General features: G+C 43.9%; 3 protein-coding genes across 3 annotated transcripts in view; 1 reads left to right on the top strand and 2 right to left on the bottom strand.

The window, feature by feature from the left end:
* Positions 1-19,624, top strand: part of LOC309564368 (uncharacterized protein) — a 770,106-nt gene that overhangs the window by 354,258 nt on the left and 396,224 nt on the right. The window lies entirely within an intron of this gene.
* The window catches only part of LOC309562829 (uncharacterized protein), a 51,925-nt gene that overhangs the window by 31,760 nt on the left and 541 nt on the right, over positions 1-19,624 (bottom strand). The window contains exon 2 of the mRNA XM_082267143.1: positions 13,151-13,265. The gene's annotated coding sequence lies outside the window, so the exon portion shown is untranslated. The remainder of the gene's footprint in view (positions 1-13,150; positions 13,266-19,624) is intronic.
* LOC309563385 (uncharacterized protein) lies at positions 10,438-12,749 on the bottom strand (the record flags this gene model as incomplete). Its single annotated transcript, XM_082267779.1, has 2 exons — positions 12,667-12,749; positions 10,438-12,413 (listed from the first exon to the last, which is right to left on the bottom strand). The coding sequence occupies exon 2, from the start codon at positions 12,352-12,354 to the stop codon at positions 10,438-10,440; it is 1,917 nt and encodes a 638-aa protein (XP_082123905.1). The 5' UTR covers positions 12,355-12,413; positions 12,667-12,749.

Here is a 19,624-nt window from a genome sequence, read left to right on the forward strand (position 1 = left end):
CAATGTGAACAGCCTATTGCCTTCAAAGAACCCAGAGAAAATCTGTCTTCTAAACAATCCTACATTGCCACTTTTATGTCATCTGAAGCTCAAAATCCTAAATTATCTTTAGGGTCCATGCACACTAGGGGCCGAAAAAAATGCCAGAATTTCTGGCAGAAAAATCTGTATAAAAAGGGCCATTGTGATGTTTTTTTCTGTGTCCTTTCAAAACCTCCACCTCCAGCATCTCAGTGAAGGATTTGGCAGTCAGTACTTTTTTTATCGCAAAGGGAAAAGAAGCCCTTCTATGCGTTACACCAAAGCAAGCTGCCATCTTAGCCTCTGTTTGATCTACAGTTGCCATGGTGTTGCACATGTGATCAGCTGACACCAGCCGATTGCTGGTCCAAAAGGTAGGTTAAGAGCTAACTCAACACTGACGACCTTGACCGTTATCACCAGAGGCATGCCTGGAATGTTACTGTTTTTGGAGACAGGCACGTCGGTAACTTCAGTATTCGATGTTAAAGGGAAGTCTCTCTGTTGTCAAATAATACATTGGTTGCATGAAATATGCAGGTTTTGGTAAAGTGAACTTGGAAGGACCCAAGAAGACCTTCACTAAACTAGCATGAAGCAAAGAATACCCTTGTAAAACACATGATATCTGCAAGTTTATCATCCATAACACATCCAAACCATAAGGACCAAAAAACCATAGAATAATGGTTGGAGCCATGCAAATTGTTCCTTTTATGTCCCTTGGCCAACTGTACATATACAATAGATCTACAAACCAGTAGCCAGGAGACAATGGTCCAACTCCAAAACAAGCAAATACGAAGACCATGCCATCTCAGTTCACAAAAAATATTGATTGCTAAGCTTCGGGAATGGAGTAGAGGCAACAAGACTTGAACTCTAACTCTTTTGGTGCCTATCAAACATACTTCACTCTCAAGTTCCTCAATTGTGGATCATGTGATCATCCAGCTTCAGACTCTGGAATAAGGATGAAACAACATGCCTATCCCACAGGAATGTCTTCAGCGTTTACATTTCTCAATCCCAATTGGTTTATACTAAAATTCCAGTATGTGTCAACATTGGGGAGAGTTTTCACATGATTTAGCAGCCCCAGTTCCAACTTCACACCTTTTGAATGTTTATTATCTTGAAGTCCAACATGTAAATGTAATTTCGGCCAATCAGACCCTTGTCCTGATTGGCCGAAAGGAGAAGCCATGCCATTGGCCAAGGAGGAGGAGACGCAGGAGACTGAGGAGAAGCCGCCACCGCCGATGCAGCCTGCCTGGTGGGGTGGGGTATGGTGTGCGGGCTGGTGTGGTTGGTCGGGGGGGGGGGGTATGGTGTGGTCTGTCTGCCGTCCCCCCCCTGGCCCATGGAGCACCAGCTGCCACTGGGGTAGGATATGTTAATTATCTTGAAGTCCAACATGTAAATGTAATTTCGGCCAATCAGACCCTTGTCCTGATTGGCCGAAAGGAGAAGCCATGCCATTGGCCAAGGAGGAGGAGACGCAGGAGACTGAGGAGAAGCCGCCACCGCTGATGCTGCCTGCCTGGTGGGGTGGGGTATGGTGTGCGGACTGGTGTGGTTTGTCCGGGGGAGGGGTATGGTGTGGTCTGTTTGCCGTCCCCTGGCCCATGGAGCACCAGCTGCCACTGGGGTAGGATAGGCTGTATTAGTATTATTCGGGGTGGTCATATTATACTTTGTAGTCTTGAACTGTAGCTGTTGCGATTGGGTAGACTTATTCCTTTCTATGGGAAATGTCCCAATGTATTAGGCTGTATGACCTATATGCTGCAAGTTGAAAGTATTAGAAACTATTATATATTAATATATTACCTGTACTGTATGTGCTACAGGTTAGTAGCCAAGCTATATCAAGTCACATATACTGTATTTGGTGTATTCTGTATGTAGAACAACCACTGGACCTTTTCTAGGAGGGGTTTGTGTACTGAATGGCTTACCTTTTAGTCATGTGCTATACATAAATAAATGTGTTAAAAATATTCAAATTGCCTACAATTTCTATCATTTATAGTTTATATTTTAGCATTTTCGTCTTGAAAGCGTATTTCCACTTTTGCTGGCAAATTTGAGAAAACTGCAACTTTACAATGGGGTTGATTTACTAAAACTGAAGGGTGTAAAATCCGGTGCAGCTGTGCATGGTAGCCAATCAGCTTCTAACTTCAGCTTGATTAGTTAAAGTGGAAGTTCCGCTTTATATACCCCTGACATGCCACATCTGGCATGTCATTATTTTGGGGGGGGGGAGCAGGTACCTAGATTTGACAGGTACCCGCTCCCACTTCCGCTCGGGCCGCCTAGGAAAAGCTCTATCTGTGGGAAAAAAGGACCTACATTTCATTTGGGTAGAGTGTTGCATGACCGGGTAACTGTCAGTTAAAATATCACAGTGCTATATCGCAAAAAATGGCCTTGTCATGAAAAGAGGGTAAATCTTCTAGAGATCAAGTAGTTCTAAAGGCAGAAGGTTTTTTACCCTAACCAATTTTTGACCGCCCCATAGCAAATTTACTGCTATAGGGCGGCTCCACTGTGCAGGATCATGTATATATACGTGATTCTGCACTTCCAGGTATCGGGCACGAGTGTGCGCCACCGGCGGTTGGCTCCCGCTGTGATTTTACAAAGAAGTGTCTGTTAGGTGTCTGATTGATCCACCGCAATATCGTAGTCCCGCTATAAGTTGCTGATTGCTATAACTTTTGCGCAAGCCAATCAGTATACGCTTATTGGGATTTTGTTTTACCAAAATATGTAGTAGAATAAATATTAGCCTAAATTGGTTTTTGAAATTTAGATTTTTTTACAGTTTTTTATTGGATGTGTTTTAGAGAAGGAATTTTTCGGTCATTTCATGAGGTACCTAAATACCCACACTTATCGCATGGGCATTTTTCCATTTTGGTCAGAGCTGCACAGTTTGTTTTTATCTAGAGACACCCCTTACCTGCATTGACAGTTTTTTTTTTAAATCCAGAAATGCACATTATTTAGCATCATGGAGATCACCAATTCAGAGACCGTGACCATGAAGCAGGATGGTATACTAGTCCCTGAGATGAAAGATTTAGATGATCTAGAAGAGCCCCCGGGACATCTGCCTGGAGGCTGAGCAGGTCAGAGGGCCAACCTAGAGATTGAAGGAAAACTGGAATGCATTTTATTTTGATACTGTGGAGCAGATGAGGAAGGAATTTCAGGAGAGGAAAGGCATAGATCAGGCAGCACTGATCCCTCAAAGCCACTAGAGCATTCACTGCTTCTGCCAGGGGCGTAACTACAGGGGTTGCAGGGGTTGCAATTGCAACCGGGCCCCTTGCTCCAGGGGGCCTGTGTGGCTCCCCTGTACACCTTGATAGGAGGGGCGGCGGGGGCAGCATGTAGAGAAATCACTGTCCTACTTTTTCCTCCTGTAGCTGCAGGAGGAAAATGGAGGAGATTGGTTCCTCTGTATGCTGCCCCCGCCGCCCCTCCTATCCAGTTCACTTGTGTTCTGCGGTCTCTGGGCCCCTATGTGCTCCCCTGGGTCCCCCCCATCCCCCACTGTGCTGCCCCCCTACTGTGCTCCCTCTCCTCTCCTGCTGGCTGCTGCAGGGGATTTGTCATAACAGAGAACCAGGAAGGGGTCGGTAAATATGTATTTTACCAGCTCCTTCCCTTTCTGAATGGACAGAGTCATAGTCAGTGACATTGTAAAAAAATAAAATAAAATTATAAAAAATAATACAATTAAAATACCAAAAAAAGAAAAATTACTGACACCAGTGGTTGAACTTCCAGGTCACACTTGTGACTGGGCCCTGGCATTCCACCACCGTGGGGAGGCCCCAAGATGGAAGGAAGGGGGCCCACTGCAGAACTTGTGAAAGGGTCCCGCTGCGGGACCGTAATAAAGGGCCCCACAACGAGAGTAAAGGGCCCCAGGATCAGTGGGAAGAGCCCCAGGCTTGAAGGGAAGGGCCCCAGCCAGGGGTCCGTGGGGCCCTTCATGGTTTCTTGCACCGGGGCCCTGAAGGTTCAAGTTACGCCTCTGGCTTCTGCCAAAGGATCCTGTACATGGAGACAAAACTGTTCAGTTTGTTTCTGAACCAGGAGGCCAGGAGGTCCACATCTGTACCCCTACCTGTGGCACAGGTCCTGATATACTCGCCAGGTAAAGGGACTATCCCCCTGGGTCCGGGCACTGTCGGCTGAGGTAGTCTGCATGACAATTGTGCACACCTTAAATGTAAATCCAGGTATAGTCAGAATGTGATGTTTTGCTCAGGACATGATACTTTTGTACCTCTCTTGCAATGGGGGGACTTCTGGTTCCTCGCTGATTTATATATGCCACTCTTTTGGTGTTGTCCAACCTAATCTTAATCAGATGACCCTCCAGTCAAATTAAAATCCTCTTCATCACTGTGGTGTCTATGACTCCTCCCCAGCCCAACAGACTGGCTTCCATCATGAGGATCCTCCATGAGACTGGAAGGAAGGATTTCCCCAACCCCAGAGCCAAATTTAGAGCCATCAGGCCAGGAACAACCTGGTCTTTGTGGTTGGGGAAACTGGTCTATTCAAGAATTGGATCAACTTGTCCCATGATAACGTGATGTGTTGTTTGTAGGTGTTTGGACACACTTGTCTTTGTACTCCTTACCTTGTAGCCGCCAAACACGCTTGACACCATCTGAACTAAATAAGTTTATCTTGGTTTCATCAGACCACAGGAGATGGTTCCAGTAATCCATGTCCTTAGTCTGCTTTTCTTCAGCAAACTGTTTGCGGGTTTTCTTGTGCATCATCGTTAGAAGAGGCTTCCTTCTGGGACGACAGCCATCCAGGCCAATTGGATGCAGTGTGCGGCGTATGGTCTGAGCACTGACAGGGTGACCCCCCACCCCTTCAACCTCTGCAGCAATGCTGGCAGCACTCATACATCTATTTCCCAAAGACAACCTCTGGATATGACGCTGAGTATGTGCACCCAACTTCTTTGGTCAACCATGGTGAGGCCTGTTCTTAATGGAACCTGTCCTGTTAAGCCGCTAAGTTTCAGGATCTTGGCAATCTTCTTATAGCCTAGGCCATCTTTATGTAGAGCAACAATTCTTTTTTTCAGATCCTCAGAGAGTTCTTTGCCATGAGGTTCCATGTTGAACTTCCAGTGACCAGTATGAGAGAGTGAGAGCGATAACATCAAATTTAACACATCTGCTCCCCATTCACACCTGAGACCTTGTAACACTAACGAGTCACATGACAGTGGGGAGGAAAAATGGCTAATTGGGTCCAATTTGGACATTTTCACTTAGGGGTGTACTCACTTTTGTTGCCAGCAGTTTAGACATTTAGTCCCGGTTCACACTACCGCGACTTGTCAGGCGACTGGTCAGCCTGACAAGTCGCGGTCCATTCTGTGCTACAGGAACCATTCTAATAGGAGCGACTCAAGTCGCTCCGACTTAGAAAATAGTTCCTGTACTACTTTGGAGCGACTTGCATTGACTTCCATTATGTGAAGTCCGTGCAAGTCGGGCCGAAGTCGCGGTGCACGCGACTTCACAGGTCGCCCCCGAAGTCAGATCGCCATAGTATGAACCGACACTAATGGCTGTGTGTTGAGTTATTTTGGGCGAGTTTACTACTGCTTTACCAAAGTCAAATGAGTACAGCACAGCTATCTATTTAACCACTTGCCAACCGCCGCACGACTATTTACTGTGGCGGTCAGCCGCTCCTGGGCAAATTGACATAGGGCTACGTCGCTCACCCAGGAGCCTGTAGGGGGCAAGCGCGCGCGCCACCAGAGGTGCTCTCCCGCCCCCGCTCGTTCGCAGTGATCCCCGCGCGAGTGACCGGCGGCTCCGATGTCCGCCGGTCACTCGCGATCTCCCGCAGGAGAGGGAGAAAGGCAGGCGGCTGATTTAAACACAGCCGCCAGTCATTCTCCCTGGTGTAAGTGCAGAAATCATACGATCCTGCTATGTAGGATCGTATGTCTCTGTGGTTACATCACAAGCCACGCCCCCCCCACAGTTAGAATCACGCCCCTAGGGATACATTTAACCCACTGATCACCAATAAAGTTAACCCCTTCCCTGCCAGTGTCATTTTTACAGTAACAGTGCATATTTATATCACTGATTACTGCAGTAATGTCACTGGTACTCCCAAAAGTGTCAAAAATGTCAGTCAAGGGTCCGATCTGTCAGCCGCAATGTCGGAGTCCAGCAAAAAAAAATAGCAGATCGCCACCATTACTCGTTAAAAAAAAAAACAATAAAAATTACAAAAATCTTTCCCGTAGTTAGTAAACGCAATAACTTTTGCGCAAACCAATCAAAATACGCTTATTGCGATTTTTTTTTTACCAAAAATATGTAGCAGAAAACAAATTGGCCTAAAATGCTAAAAAATTTTGATTTTTACATTTTTTTTTTTTGGGGAATTTCATATAAAAAAATTGTGAAAAATATTGTTATTTTTATAAAATAGTTTTTTGTTTATAGCACAAAAAGTAAAAATCGCACAGGTGATCAAATACCACCAAAAGAAAGCTCTGTTTGTGGGAAAAAAGGACGTCAAATTAGTTTGGGTACAGCATTGCACGACCGCGCAATTGTCCGTTAAAGTCACGCAGTGCCGAATCGCAAAATAGGGCCTGGTCTTTGAGCAGCCAAATCCTCCGGGGCTTAAGTGGTTAAGAGACGTGAACAGCTTGACAGATTTCTTCCAGTCTGCAAAAAAGGTCACTATAGAAGGAGTTGCATTGTGGAAAAATAGTGGTACAAGGCACAGCTCTTCACACTAAGTCTCCGTTCACACTATGTCGGATCCGACTTCGGGGCGACCTGTGAAGTCGCGTGCAGCGCGACTTCTGCACGACTTGCACAGACTTCATAGAATGAATGTCTATGCAAGTCGCTCCAGGTCGCCCCGAAGTAGTACAGGACCCTTTTTCTAAGTCGGATCGTCTTGCGTCGCTCCTATTAGAACGGCTCCTGTACCACACAATGGGAGCGTGACGGACCGCGACTTGTCAGGCTGACAAGTCGCGGTCCAAGTCGGATCAGTGTGAATGGACACAGATAGCCATTCAGGCAGAGCCGGTGCAAGGATTTTTGCTGCCCTAGGCAAAATAAAAAATGCCGCCGCCCCCATATGCTCGGCCCACGATGTGACATCACAAACCCATAGGATCTGCCCATATCATGACATCACATATGTCCCACCCCTACAAAGTATTCTGTGAATGGGCAGTGGAGGGGAGGAGTGGGCAGAGCAGCTGCTGTGTAGGAATATAGTGATAGATGTACTTGTGGTGCCCAGTAAAAATGTAAATAGTAAATAAAAAGAGATAAGTCCACGAGATGCACACACCTTGTTGGACTTTGCTCCTTATAAACACCCATATTTTTAACAGATGAAATTCCACTTTAAATCTGAAACTTGAAAGTGAGACATCAAGAAGGGAAAGGAATTTTGATGAAAATATATCATCAGTAATATACAGGGAGTATTTTCCACCCAACAGGAAAATTTAGGTAGCAAATAGGATGTTAATAACTAAATACATATTCCATGTATTACATGTGAAATGCATGCCAGTGTAAGTTACAGTCAGACCATGTAACATGGGGTGTGTGCCAGTTTTAATTTAAACTTAAGTGCCGCTCTCCCCCTCCCAGTGCTCCCACCCCCATCCCAAGTTGCTGAAGGGGTTAAAACCCCTTCAGTGACTTACCTCGGCGGAGTCGGTGCTGGGTCAGGCTCTCCTGCTCTCCTTTGTCACGCATGTGCATTAGGTCTCCCCCGCCGGTTGTTGTCGTCGGCAGGGGAAACCTAATGCAATGGCTGTGCACGTGCATTAGACCTCAATGCTTTCCTATGAAGATTTCAGAGACGTTGGAGCCCTAAAAAACAACATGAGCGCTCAGGCGGCACAGGCACAGCATGAGGAGCGCCGCCCACACCCGCCGGTCCATACTGATTCTGGGTGCAGCAGGCAGGATGCTGGCGCCCCCTGCTGAGTTGCGCCCTAGCGCCGGCCCTGCATTCAGGGCAAGATTCGGTAGCTGTAAAAAGAGAAGGTTTTATATAAGAAGCAGCAGCCTGCAGGACATGGCATACACACCATTACAAGAAACTAATGTATTTGGTGCTGTACCCCAAATAAAAAAACATGACTACATTTTATTTTTGAGGATGAGCAAAAACTGAAGATGCTAAATCTAAATATGTTAGAGATGACCGCCCCATAGCAGATAACTTTGTTTCACAATACACTGTCACGTTTTCCTTTCTTCTGATATGAATTGGTGTAACGTGTACAATTTATTTGTATAATGTATAATAATTGAACTTTTTTTGAAAGAAATAAACCTTTACATTCATGCACAACAGCACAGTTTGTTAACATAGTAAATAGGGCTGAGCCTGGTCATTTATGAGTCAAGCTGCCTCCAACCCATACACCAAAGAGCACATGCCCTACGTCAGAGTGGACATAACCCAAGATTAAGAAAGGCTTGCGCTGGCTGGAAATTGGAGAAGAATAAAAGGAAGTGGGCTGATGAAAAGACAGGTTAGTAAAAATGTTTGTTTATATCAAGATCAGGATCTTCCTATAGGTCACAAAACACAGAACATATCACATCAGTTATATAGGTTCACATGAAAAAGTCAAAACTTGAATCTAATATGCTGCATAGCAGATGTGCAAGTTCTCTGAAGCAGGTCTTTAAGCTTCCATAAACTACATGCCATGTTTTATCTACTCCTAGCATGTAGACGGTACGAAAAGTGGACTTGGTGGCACTGAGAACTTTAAAATCAGAATCATCTTGCAGGACCTAATTGTTATATTATTATACAGGATTGATATAGCGCCAAAAGTTTGTGTAACACTTTACAACATAGTTACAATATAATTCAATACAAGAGGAATCAGAGGGCCCTGCTCGTTAGAGCTTACATTCTAAGAGGGAGGGTCAAGTGATACAAAAGGTAATAACTGTGGGGAATGAGCTGATGGAGAAAATAAAAGTACAGTTATTAGGTAGGGTCAGGATAGGCTTCCCTGAAGATAAGGGTTTTCAGGGAATACTTAAAAGTGGACAGAGTAGGGAATAGTCAGACAGATTGGGGTAGGGAGTTCCATTAGATGGGAGAGGCTCGGGAGAAGTCCTGGAGGCATGGGAGGAGGTGACAAGGGAGCTAGAGAGCAGGAGGTCTTGGGTGGAACAAATAAAACAATTTGGTTGGTATTTTGAGACTAAGTTAGTGATGTAGCTGGGGGTAAAGTTGTGGATTGCTTTGTAAGTTGTTAGTATATTGAGTTTAATTTGTTGGCTGAGTGGAAGCCAGTGGAGGGATTGGCGGAGAGGAGTATCATACACTAACCAGTTGGTTAGGTGGATAATTCTGGCAGCAGCATTCATGATGGCAGGGCCGTCTTTAGTATTGATTGGACCCTGGGCAAATATTTTCTTGGGCCTTACCAAATGCACTTATCCTCTTTTTGTGGGGCAGTGTGGGCTCAAGGGGCAGCTGCTTTGGGCCCCACAGCAATGGCTAGGCCCGGGCAGCTGCCCCTTTTGCCCTGTGTTAAAGACGGCCCTGCATGATGGACTGAAGGGAAGAAAGCCTATGTAGAAGTAAGCCAATGAGTAGGGAGTTGCAGTAGTCGAGGTGGCAGATGACCAGGGAGTGAATTAGGCCCCTTTCACAGGGGGCTGACTGCGATCTGCTTGCTCAGCAGGGGATGTCTCTGCTGACCAGGTGGATAACCGGTATGTGTTCATTCTGCTCATGCAGAGCGGATACAGATCACTCTCCTCTATGGGTGTCTGGATGTACACGGACTGCCTGTCTGTTTATACGCCACTGCCATCCTATCCAATCTGCTAGACGGAAGGGGAACAGATTCCCATCAGTCTGTTTTTGGCGGATTGGATTGGATGTAGGCCGATGTAAACGGACACAAATTTCTGTTTACATCCGCTGTTCCATAGAGAAGAATGGAGGTTCTTATTGGAACATCTGTGTGAAAGGGACCTTAGAAGCTTTGTGGTTAGGTCACTGCTTAGGAAGGGTCGTAATTTGGAGATGTTACATGGGTTGAGTAGACAAGCTTTGGACAGTGATTGGATGTGGGGGTCAAAGGGAGAGTTTAAAATCCAGGATAACACCCAGCGCCGTGGCGTGCAGGGACAGGTTGATAGTTGTTCCATCGATTTTGACAGCGAAGTCAGGGGAAGAGGCGTATAGAGGAAGAAATATTATGAGCTTGGTTCTAAATGGACTGAGTTTGAGGAAATGGTGTGATATCCAGACTGTTATGTCTAAAGAAGCCACACGTGTATACCTCAATTTAGCCACCATATCCCGACAAAGTACCTGTTGTCACCTGTGAGATGTTAGATGTGTTCCAAGAGAGGATTTCTGTGAAAACCGCTTCCCACATTCTGAACATGAATACGGTTTGACTCCGGTATGGATTCGATTATGAGCAGCCAGATTTGATTTCTTGGCAAAACCTTTCCCGCACTCAGAACAGGAGTACGGGAGATTTCCTTTGTGAATTATTTGATGTGTGGCAAGATTTGCCCTGTCTGTAAAGCATTTCCCACATTCTGAACAAGAATACGGCTTCTCCCCCGTGTGAACTCTTTCATGGGTGATGAGAGAAGATTTCCGAGAAAAAGATTTCCCGCATTCCGAACATAAATACGGCTTTTCACCTGTATGAACTCTTTTATGTATAATGAGGGAGGATTTCCAAGAAAAGCATTCACCACATTCAGAACAAGAAAACAGCTTCTCTCCTGTGTGAGTTGTCTGATGTCTAGCAAGATATGATTTCTCAGAAAAACATTTACCGCATTCAGAACATGAATAAAGTTTTTCCCCCGTGTGAACTTTTTTATGCTTGATGAGGCAAGATTTCCTGAAAAAACATTTCCCGCATTCTGAACATGAATACAACTTTTCCCCCGTGTGAACTTTTTCATGGGCAAGGAGAGACGACTTCTGAAGAAAACATTTTCCACATTCAGAACACGAAAATGGCATTTGTCCCGTATGAACCTTTTTGTGTCTTAAAAGAGACGACTTGCGAGAAAAACATTCGCCACATTCAGAACAAGAAAACGGTTTCTCCTCCGTGTGAGTGATCTGGTGCGTAACAAGGTATGACCTTTCGGCAAAGGACTTCCCGCAGTCTGAACATGAATAAGGCTTCTCTCCCGTGTGATTTTTCTGATGTGACATGAGATGGGCTCTTTGGGAAAAACATTTCCCACATTCTGAACATGAATATGGCTTCACTCCTGTGTGGAGTCGACTATGAGCAGCCAGATTAGATTTACTAGTAAAACCTTTCCTGCACTCAAAACAGGAATATGGGCGGTCACCGGTGTGAATTATTTGATGGGCAGTTAGATTCGCTTTTTCAGTAAAACATTTACCGCATTCTGAACATGAATACGGCTTTTCCCCTTTGTGAACTTTTTCATGTCTTGTAAGAGACGATTTACGGGAAAAACATTCATTGCACTGGGGACAAGAAAATGGCTTAAACCCTTTGTGAGTGGTCTGGTGGACAGCAAGGTGTGACCTTTCAGAAAAACACTTCCCACATTCGGAACATGAATATGGCTTTTCCCCTGTATGAGCCCTTTGGTGAACAATCAGCAAATATTTTGATGAGAATGTTCTTTCACAGTCGGAACATGAATATGGTTTTAAACCCGTGTGAGTTCCTTGATGTAAAATGAGATTGGCTCTCTGTCTAAAACATCTCCCGCATTCAGGACAGGAATACGGCTTCTCCCCCTTGTGAACTTTTTTGTGTGTTAAAAGATTGGACTTCTGGGAAAAAAACTTCCCGCATTCCAGACATGAATACGGTTTCTCTCCTGTGTGAGTTCTTTGGTGTTCAATAAGCCTGGTCCTCCAGCTAAAACATTTTCCGCATTCCGAACACGAAAAAGGTCTCTCGGCTGAGTGGGTTCTATGGTGTCTTAACAATTGCTGTTTCTGGGAAAAACATTTTCCACATTTGGAACATATATGTGACTTCTCCCCTTCATGAGTTATCTGGTGTAAGGTGAGGTCTGCATTCTGGGCAAAGCATTTTCCACATGCCGAAGACGGGTTTGTTTTATCCATTTTATAACAATGATGGGTGGCGTTGGGTGAGTGGTCAGAAAAAGACCCTCTATGTGTTGAGGCATCTGAAGATAGGTTTGTACTGTAAAGAACTGGATGGAGATTTGGGTAAATAGAGTTTTCTTTTGAAGAGCTGGTGTCCTCTTCCATTTCATCATTTGCAGGCCTGACGAGATGCTTCTCCGGGTTCTTTCTGTTGTGTTGTCCATCTGGAGGAAACAAAACATGAACGGGGTGAAAAAACATCTCAATTTGCCAGTTATTATATTTTTGAAACAATGTCCATTTGTGGGATGTTTTTTCATCATGTGATATACATTGAACTCTTGGCCCACATTCTGACCATAACATTTCCAGGACAAATTCATTTTTATAATGTCGAGAAACTGCAGCTCCAATTTATTTCCAGTTTTGGATCGAGTGGGGAAGAATTAGAATGTTAGCTTAGTGTTTATGTCTCACCTGTGCTGACCTCTGGATTTTTCTCCTCTTTAATCCTCACAGGTCCTTCTTCCTCTGCTTTGACATCTCTCTGAGTGGCTCGGGAGTCTGTGAATAAAGATGAGAGTGAAGCCCCCTGTACTGAGATGTATGAGAGACCCCAGAGAGTGCGTGTGGTAACCCCCAGCTCTGCTGATCCCCCTGCTCAGTAGTAACCCCCAGCTCTGCTGATCCCCCCTTTACTGAGATGTATGAGAGACCCCAGAGAGTGTGTGTGGGGGGGGGGGGGACTGGTCACGTCTCTTGGCTGGTAACACACAATGATATGATGTGAGGAGGAGAGCTTGGGTCTAATAGAGGTTGATGGCTCCTGACTCCCCCCTGGGCACATACTGTCCCCCCATTACTGTCTACTGACAGAGGAGGGGGGAGAAGAAGAGATTGTTGTAGTGACTGAACAAGGAGAATCTGGGACTCTTCTCTGGAATTAGTGTTTATTACTCACCTGTGCTGATGTCTGGAGGGATCTCCTCCACCTTACACGGACCATCGTCTTTCACATACAGGTCCTCATCTTCTTCATCTTTAACTTCAACTTTAACATAAATCAGGTTTTCATCCTACATAACAAAAATACAAATACTACTGTACAATGAGTTTAACCCTTTTGCCACCAAAACTGCTTTTTTTTTTTTGTTTTTTTTTTACACACATGTTATATAATCATTTTAGGCCTGAAGTTTAGTTAAAACCCTTTAAACATTATGTGTTTTTTGAAAGCAGAAAAAAGGGTAGTAGTTCCAATTTTTAATGTCACATGATATTCATGCAATTATTTATTGCCCAGGACAATTTTCAAATTTTTCACGTACATGATAAAGTCTGCATTTTTTGCTAGACAATGACTTAGAACCCCCAAACCTGATATATTTTCAGAAAGCAGAGGCCCTAGAGAATAAAATGGTTGCTGTTGTCATTTTTCTTATGTCACACAATATTTGCATAGCCTTTTATTAAGTGCAATTTTTTTAGGTAGAAATACACTTAACCACTTTAGCCCCGCTCACATTGCTGCTACTGTGGCAATGTGGCTCGTTCCCGTCCAGCGACGTAGACCTACGTCGCTGTACTCCTCCCCTTGTGTGTGTTTTCCGTCACAGCGGGAGTCGGGCCAGGGGAGGAGCGGCGGTGATCACTGCCGCTCTTCCCCGATCGTCGGGGAATTGAGTCTGGAGATCCGCCCGCTTGTGTAAACAAAGCGGGCGGATCTCCTAAGTGACAGACAGTGACAGATTGCAGGGTTCAGCATAGCTGAACATGCGATCTGTCCCTGTGTCACCACTCAGTCCCCTCCCCCCACACATGTCAGTAAGCACCAGGCATACATTAACCCCTCCCTCTCCAATAAAATTAACCCCTTCCCTGCCAATGTCATTTTTACAGTAACAGTGCATATTTATAGCACTGATTACTGTAGTAATGTCACTGGTACCCCCAAAAGTGTCAAAAATGTCAGTCAAGGGTCCGATCTGTCCGCCGCAATGTCGCAGTCCCGCAAAAATAATCGCAGATCGCGGCCATTACTCGTTAAAAAAAAAACACCAAAAATAACACCAACGTAAGACAGCAAAACCTTCCGGTGGTAAAGTGGTTAAAGTTGATGTAAAACTTTACATATACCCAGTAGAGGGACTATCCTCAGGTAATACACAGAGATTAAATAATTCCTCCTACATAAGTTGTACCTGTGTATCTGCAGTCTTCTCTTCACTACAGCTATTCAAAATGCTGAATTTATAACCTTGTCTGAGCATTAACAAAAAAGGGGGCAGAGAGCTTATGTTACACTCTGCAGATTTTAGTTAGGAGAGCTCTGAGAGCTGATTGGAGGAAAGGGAACTCCCTCCTTCACAAAGCACACAGGAACAGAGCTAAGGCTGTCAATCTCATTACCCTGTCATAATTTTTCTCTTGGTCTAAGGAAAACTGTGTGTGTACATGTGTCTGTATTTGTGTACTTGTGTGTGTGTACTTTGTGTGTTTACATGTGTGTACATGTCTGTATGTGTGTGTTTGTTTATATGTACATGTATACGTGTCTGTATGTGTGCATATATACATGTGTCTGTTTGTTTCTGTAATGCCTGAAATGAACAGGATCTTTTTTTTTTTTTTTAGTTTTTAGGGTACAACCACTTTACCTTTATGGCTATCACAAAGGGGCAAACGGATGAGAAGGAAAGGGAAGGGAGGGGCCCCAGAGGGGGCGGCCTTCCAGGCACTGTAAAAGTAATCAGGCAACTGTAAAGCCGCCCGTATCACTTTTACAAAAAAGCCGATCCACAGTATAACCACTTGCTGACATTATGTGTTAATATGTACCTTGGTCAGCAAGTGGTTAAAATGCTCAAAAAATGGCAACAAGCTTTGGCATCCAAAATTTTCCATGGACAATGTTTAAAAGCTCATATTGCTCATCAGTTTAGAGTTAACTATGGAATAATGGCCCTAGAATTATTACTCTCACTTCGGCATGGGTGACAATTTGTAAAATTTACGGCTCAATGGATATTTTTGTACATAGATGCCCCCGACATGTCCGTTAATCTATATGGGGGCAGGGGGGGCTCAGCATTTTTTTTTTTGGGTATAAATGTATTCTTTAATCATGGGACCCCCTGATGTTTTCTATGAACTCCACTGAAGCTAATGGAGTACAGATAATGTTCCATCAGCTTCTTCACTGGCCACAGAGTGAAGGGAAAGCATCAGCTGAAACCAGAAGTGACGTACTACATGTTGCTTCTGGATAACTACTGTAACGGAACCGCCAACCCACACTGTACTTGTGGTCTTCCGTCAGTATACAGCTTCCTACAGTCATGAACATATATACCAGATTTTCCCAGCTGCCCTACATACAAAGCTAGCCGAAAACTTAGCTTGTACTGAAAAATCTCTCTTTATTGAACAGTCACACAGAATTTATATACAGCATGGACCTCCCCCTCCTCATCAGATTACCACACACAGGTCAGGGTATGCCTGATTACATTATCATATGCAGATGAAATTGTATACAGAAATAGAATTAACATATCTAAAGAACAAGCAACACAAACCGTATACTATTTCCACTCAGCAACTAACAGATGACAGTGATTCAATCAACCCGAGCCAATTAACTAGCAGACATTCCATCCTCAAGCTCCTGAAATACAATACACATTATCTCAATACACAAACAATAGGGAAAGCCTGTCTCTGACATTGAAGGACATGGAACAGAAGCCAATGTGATTAGCTCTTTCAATGAACATGTTCAGAATCAAACATGAATAGTCCTCACATATTTCTTGAGTGATATTGTTGATAAATATTACTCTCCCATTTGAAGTTATTCAAACCATAAAGTATCTATCTTTCACTCCCAGTGAGTACCGTCACAACTACTATCTAGGAAAGATCAGCAGAGAGTGGCTGGTCTCCCTCACCTCTGCCTGACGAGACCTGCTTTGTGGGTCCCTGGTCTACAGGATGTAAAGCACAGCCCAGGATCCCCAGCTGGGGGTAAAGCGGGTGGGGAGTTCATGTTTCGGGGTCCATTGAAGTGATCAGGCAACTGTACATCCTGCTGCTTTCATCTGATGATGTTTACAAGAGTTGAGTATAAAAAAAACCCACAATGCTGTCAACACGAATGAAATACATCAGGTTTAAACATATCAATCTCTACAAAAAATATATAGAGCTATATTTAGATTTAAATAATATTCTAGACACATTATCTAGAAAATTAGAAAGAACCCCTGTCCCACCTACCTGATCCTCCTGAGGGACCTCCTGATGTTCCTGTGTGGAGTCCCGGGAATACAGAGGACGGGGACATCTCTCTGGGGGATTTCTGTTACTGGATCCATCTGTAGGAAACACACACACTGACTGAATACATTGTTTCTATGTCTTTATATCAGAGGATGTGTGTATCTACAGAAGGTCAGACTTTCTAAGAGACGGTTCACACTACCGCGACCAGAAAGTCGCCCCAAGGAGCGACTTTTTAGCGTGACTTTGAAGAGACTTGTTTAGAGACTTGGAAGACACTTGTGCACTACTTTGAAGAGACTTAAATGATAGGTGACTTTGTCTGTGGGAATGCCTGGATAATCTTTTTCTTCTTCCTGGAAAGTCTCATCACAGTCGCTTGAAAATAGATAAGGATCCGACTTAGAGGCGACTCCCATTGAGGTTTATGGGCACAAGTCGGATAGAGGTCTCCTCAAAGTAGTACAGGAACCTTTTTTGAAGTCAGAGCGACTTCAGTAGTGCATATTAAGACGGCTCCCATTCATTTACATTGAATTTGTGATGACAAGAGACTTGGGGCGACTTGAGGGCACACAAGTCGTGTCCCAAGTCGGAGTAGTGTGAACCGGCTCTAAACCTTTTTACCCTGCAGGAACTCTTGAAATAATTTTTTGGGTCTCAGGGAACCCTTGTTTAACCTCTTCCCGCTAAAGGGTAAAACAAATCAAAATGCCTAAGCACAATTTTGCAACTTTGACATGTGTTAGTATAATCTTATATATTATCACAACTACTTTGTTTATTCAGGTGGATTACCGGTATACCTTATTTTTGGGCTTTCATTTGGTGGTAAATAGTAATGGATATCTCCTGATTTTGTTTTTATTATCAGAAGGAAAACTGGCCCAAAATAGTAATAAAATTATGTTTTTAAATGTAGCTGTATATTTCTTGGTACTACCATAACCTTACACCAAAGAACAACCCAAATTGTTGATTGCAGCGATACCACATATGTGTATGTAAGTTGTTTGTACCAGTAGTACAGGCCAGAAGCAATAGTGCGCATTTTGCTTTTTTTTTTTTAATCCTAACTAAAAAAACACTGACACTGATACTAATTAACCACTTGCCAACCGCCCGCCACAGATATACTACGGCAGGCTGGCTCGGCTGCACGAACCAACGTACGGGTACATCGGTTCGCGGGAGTGCTCCTGGGGGCAAGCGCGCGTCCGCTCCCACTAGGCAGAAGGGATGCCAATATACGAGGCTGGTGGTCACGATTTCCCCTGGTCACCCGCGATCGCTCCCCCCTGAGAGAGAACGACGGTCAGCTATTGTAAACACAGCAGGCCATTGTTCTCTCTGGAATGAACACAGAGTGCCTGTGATCCTCCTATATAGGATCAGAGGTCTCTGTGTTCATTTCACATGTCCCTCCCCCATACAGTAAGAAAACGCCCCAAAACAATACGGTGATACCACCCTTCTCCTGCGCTTAGAATCCAGGAAGAGGCTGAGCCTCGAAACGCGTCAGCCGTCATCTTAACAGGAATATGGACTAACACATGGACTACTCCTGACACTGGAGCGACTGAGCTTGATATGACTATTTTCTACCTTTGTTTGTGAGTTGCCATTTTTTATATGTTATACAAATAAAGCCTTATTGAGTATAATGCGCTAGGTCGGTGCACCCTTTTTTTTTGTTTCTTTTTGCCTATAGTAAGAAAACGCCCCCCTAGGCTCACAATAACCCCTTTAATCACCCCTGGGTTACCCCTTCCCTGCCAGTGTCATTATTACAGAGACAGTGCATATTTTTAGCACTGATTACTGTAGTAATGTCACTGGTCCCCCCAAAAGTGTCGCAAATGTCAGTTAGGGGTCCGATCTGTCCGCCGCAATGTCGCAGTCCTGCTAAAAATCGCAGATCGCCGCCATTACTAGTAAAAAACTAAATATAAATTGCATAAATCTTTTCCCTATTTGTAGACACAATAACTTTTGCACAAACCAATCAAAATACGCTTATTGGGATTTTTTTTTACAATAAATACGTAGCAGAATACAAATTGGCCTAAAAGGATGAAAAAATTAGATTTTTAAATGTATTTTTTTTTGGGGAATGTTATATAGCAGAAAGTGAAAATTATCGTTTTTTTTTTTTTTTTCCAGAATTGTCGCTCTTTTTTTGTTTAAAGCGCAAAAAATAAAAATCGCACAGGTAATCATAAACCCCCAGCAAGCTCTATTTGTGGGGAAAAAAAGGACATCAATTTTTTTTAGGTACACGACTGCGCAATTGTCCATTAAAGTAACACAGTGCCAAATCGCAAAAAATGGCCTGGTCATTAAGGGGGCAAATCCTTCCGGTCCAGAAGTGGTTAAATACTGACCCTAACCTTTGACCCTGACCTTGTCCCAAACACTAACCCTGGCACTGACCTAGTTTAAACCTTGATGTAGGTATTTTTTTATTATTAATATTTTTTTTTTACACACACTTTTTTTTTGTCAATTCGCACAGCCGAGTATATTCTTTGCAAGGAGAAAGAGAAGGTACGATGTATCTCTCTCCTCTATTCGAAGAGAAAGAAAACACAGAGGCTATCACAGGAATCAGGTGACCCAGAATCTGGAGTTCTGGGTCCGGATCGTTATTATGGGGTTTGGGGCTCTCGGTGAGACCCCGGTCTCTGTGCATGGCACGCTCCCAGCACAAAGGGAGATCCACAAATATGTGGCTCCACCGAAAAAAAAAGCCCAGTCCAGTGGGCCCACATATTTGTGTTACATCAGCGTGAAGGGGTTAAAATAATTTTGTGTGCTGCTGACGACAAAATTGCATGATCAGTAAGTTGTGGAAAGTTTTGAACGAAAGAATAAAAAATGTGGCATACCTCACAACATCCCCCTGCTCTGACTGACTACAATCTTCTTAATATAAAACACAATAATGGGTAGAAAAGACAAGTAAATGTTGCGAGAAATCCAAAGAGGTATTGACTAAATAGTTGGCTCTGAGGAAGAGGGTCCTCCCTCGAAACGTGTTAGCCCTATCTATATGGACAGTTTCAAGTTCGCTTGTCACTATTAAGGAATATGGTCCTGAGGTCTCTGGATAGCCGAAGGAATTCTTTGGTTCTATGCTTATACACATCATATT

This window comes from Pelophylax lessonae (genome assembly GCF_965119305.1).
Source record: "Pelophylax lessonae genome assembly, chromosome: 9".
Classification (NCBI taxonomy): Eukaryota; Metazoa; Chordata; class Amphibia; order Anura; family Ranidae; genus Pelophylax; species Pelophylax lessonae.